Below are 3193 nucleotides of genomic sequence, written 5' to 3' on the forward strand. Positions count from 1 at the left end.
TATCTAATATATCTAACTTAATTATTCTGATCTTCTGTTGCACCTGGAATAAAAGGATACATCTTCATTTTCTTCCCGAGTACACCCAACAGACAAATCCAGACATAAATAGGATTTTATTAGCCTTGTTAGCCCAGCAATCACACACCCCTCCCTTTGCATCTTTACTGTAAATTTTAGTATTGTTTGGGATAACTATAATATGGCATTTGTAAAATTCTTAGCCAATATTTCAAAATACGTTTATATCGTATACACTGCATAATAATTATTTCAAATTTGTTATATACGCATGCATTTGGAGTAGACTTAGACGTACCAAGAATATATCTACAAAACTGCAAATGAATTTGTTTCAATATCACTGGCACCATAAACCCCCACCCCCCACAATCTCATCCCCATTGTTAACATTGGAGCTATCACCGAGTCGAACAGAAGCAACCAAAATAAATAATAACAATCATAACAATGATAATAATAATACTCACAATAATGCAAGCTATATTTACAAAATATAACAGCCACCCTCTTAATGTCAATCATACTGAAATAAGTGCAACAATGCCTAGCATTTACCTTAAACATTGTACCTCGCCTGTTAAGCAACAATACAAATTTACTGAACATTTGTTTTAATATCAAAATGGATTATTTTACCAAGGAATTTTTGTATGCATTTCGTTTTCCAGGAGTTTAGTTAACTTTACAGGAAGTAAGGACTAAAGTCCATTTATTCAAGTTTATGTCAATTGATAAATGTGGAGCTTGGTTTTATCCATAAAATTCGTGATCACTAACACATCCTTACTTTTGTGAATGCAAATAGCATAGGGACATATTGGCACTCCTGACGTTACTACCTGTAGGAGAGACCCATTCGGGGACAGCTGATGAATGTTGTTAGTTGATTGTCCAATAACGTAGATGTTGTCATACATGTCCACAGCGACTCCCCTGGGGTATGCAAGATTGAGAGCCTTGTAGGTAAACAACTTCTTGCCATCCATGTCAAAACAGAGAAGTGAATCCATATGATCTGCACTGATATACACTCGTGTTTTCGCATTATTCAGAGCCACGCAGTAGTTGTATACATCGTATGTACTGAATGGACAGTCATACTCATGTGAATACTTTATCTCTCCCACCGTGGTAATCAAACTCCATTGGCTCTTGTAATTACCACAGTACCAGTTCACTACCATCTCCCCCTTCCCTGCAGCTGCTATTCCATTACAATTGTACTTGGTTGGCATCATTCTGACGGGTTTGATGACATCATCCACCACTGACAGGATCAGGATTGTATTCTGATGAATCAACGATACTGCCACCTCCTGGTCATCCAGTACACAGACGTTCCAAGGAACATCTGTTAGTGTATGACTTGTGATGAACTGATAGGAAGAACTTAGTAGGATGCATTGGTTATTGTCATGATCAGCAAGCATCAGTCTGTCTCCAGGGAGAAATGTGACACCAGTATACCGTGGTGCATCACCTGTGGGGGCCTTGATCTCTATAACGTCACCTACATCTACCTGACAAATGTGTGTCTGCCTCCGAGAACCTTTTAAGGGAAGACTGTTGGAGCCGGCCATAGACTCAACTTTAATCAATTCAGATACAGAGACAGACAAAATGGATTGTATTTTAGGAGAGAATTCCAGCATTACTTTCAAAGTTTCTGTCTTCTCGTACTTTTCTACAACCAGACTGTTATAGGAACGTAATTGCGACTTCACCTTTTCCGCTATCAGATATTTTTGTAAACCGCTCCCCAGTCTATATACTGCGTTAAGGAGATATTGAGAACTTCTCACAGCATGAATTAACATCAAACACTGATGATTTTCGCACTGTTTCTTTGTTGCATTCTCTTTGTAAATTTTGCTTCCCTCAGCCTTCACTTGTTTTTCTATCTCGTCCAGAATGGCATTGATTTTCGTTCTTACTTCCCTGATCTGGTCCGTCAATCTGTTAATCTGGGTCCCAATAGTATCAACACAGGACTCATTCATCTCAATAAATTTCATAAAATGAATCTCGATTTTCTTCATATTTGTATTTATTTCGTCTGGCTTGCTGTTACATAGCAAAACAGGGAGTTCTTTATTTAAGAGTATCACTTTGCTACACGTTTCATGGCCCTCGAAGATACATGCGTCACAACAGGGGATTTCGTGATCTTTGCAATAGTACTGTATATCTTTTCCTTGATGTGCCGAACAGGTAACGCAATCTGTAAGTCTCATCACAATTTCTGGGTTACGTTCTAATTCTTCCATACTAAAGGTGGTACTATCCTTTGCCATTTTCTATGTCATATGTACTTTCAAAACAATCTCAACACGTACCCTACTTGCATACTACACAACACCCTCCAGCCGTGGCAACGGCACCCTCAATGTTACAAGTGAGATACAAACGATATACTTGTCTATCTTGTCTGTTGGAACGACACAAAGTTGCCCATTGACCTGTCGATCTGATGTCCTTAATGGACGGAATTTCCTAATTTATACATGCTGGACACTGAACATATTTCAGTTTTTTATGCTTGGCCGTCTCACTTGTCATGTGACATTGTAAACACTTCTCACAAAACGAGTGGAACTACGGCAGCTGTCTGGGTATGTTGAACTGTTCCAAACAAATGTGACTAGTCCCATCCTCCGTTTCTATTTTAGCAGCCACCATCATTAAAATTAAACCATTAGATAGCTTTGATAGGAAAACATTTAAGTCTTCTCATTATGAACCTATTTGGACAACACAATTTCAAATATCTCTTCGCTTGAATAACACTGTTATTATTTTCTAGTTTACCTCATTTGGGCATGGGTGTGCTCGATTGGTCAGTCACGACTAATCAAGAATACAATTAGGTGTTCCGCGTTTTCCTGCCAATTGCCTCCGTAATATCCAAACGTTTAAGATATAAATTAGATATTTAGTCATTATCGTTTTTGTCCTTAATGAACCAGTGAGTCTAAATCCTACTAAATCATATGTTAATCTAAATTAACTTCAAAGGTGAGTATGTGTGTATACGAGTGTGTTTTGGAATTTTAACGTAGCTTTACAAAAGTTTCAGTCATATCGCTACGATGACTGCATTGTGGCACGTTATAGTGATGTTTAGCACTGGGGCACCGTGCCTCAGACATGTTGAATGATGTTCCATCCA

At 38.2% G+C, this 3193-nt stretch overlaps 1 protein-coding gene across 1 annotated transcript; it reads right to left on the reverse strand.

Moving 5' to 3' along the window:
• Positions 1-743: 743 nt before the first annotated feature.
• LOC149783438 (uncharacterized) lies at positions 744-2024 on the reverse strand. The gene has a single exon (XM_089932840.1). It carries the CDS (start codon positions 2022-2024, stop codon positions 744-746), a length of 1281 nt encoding a protein of 426 aa, XP_089788966.1.
• Positions 2025-3193: the final 1169 nt, after the last annotated feature.

The sequence above is a fragment of the Sinohyriopsis cumingii genome, chromosome 14 (assembly GCF_028554795.1).
Source record: "Sinohyriopsis cumingii isolate HCF-2022 chromosome 14, ASM2855479v2, whole genome shotgun sequence".
Classification (NCBI taxonomy): Eukaryota; Metazoa; Mollusca; class Bivalvia; order Unionida; family Unionidae; genus Sinohyriopsis; species Sinohyriopsis cumingii.

Coding starts and splice junctions, on each gene's coding strand:
- LOC149783438 (XM_089932840.1), bottom strand. CDS start 2,024: ATGAATGAGTCCTGTGTTGATACTATTGGGACCCAGATTAACAGATTG.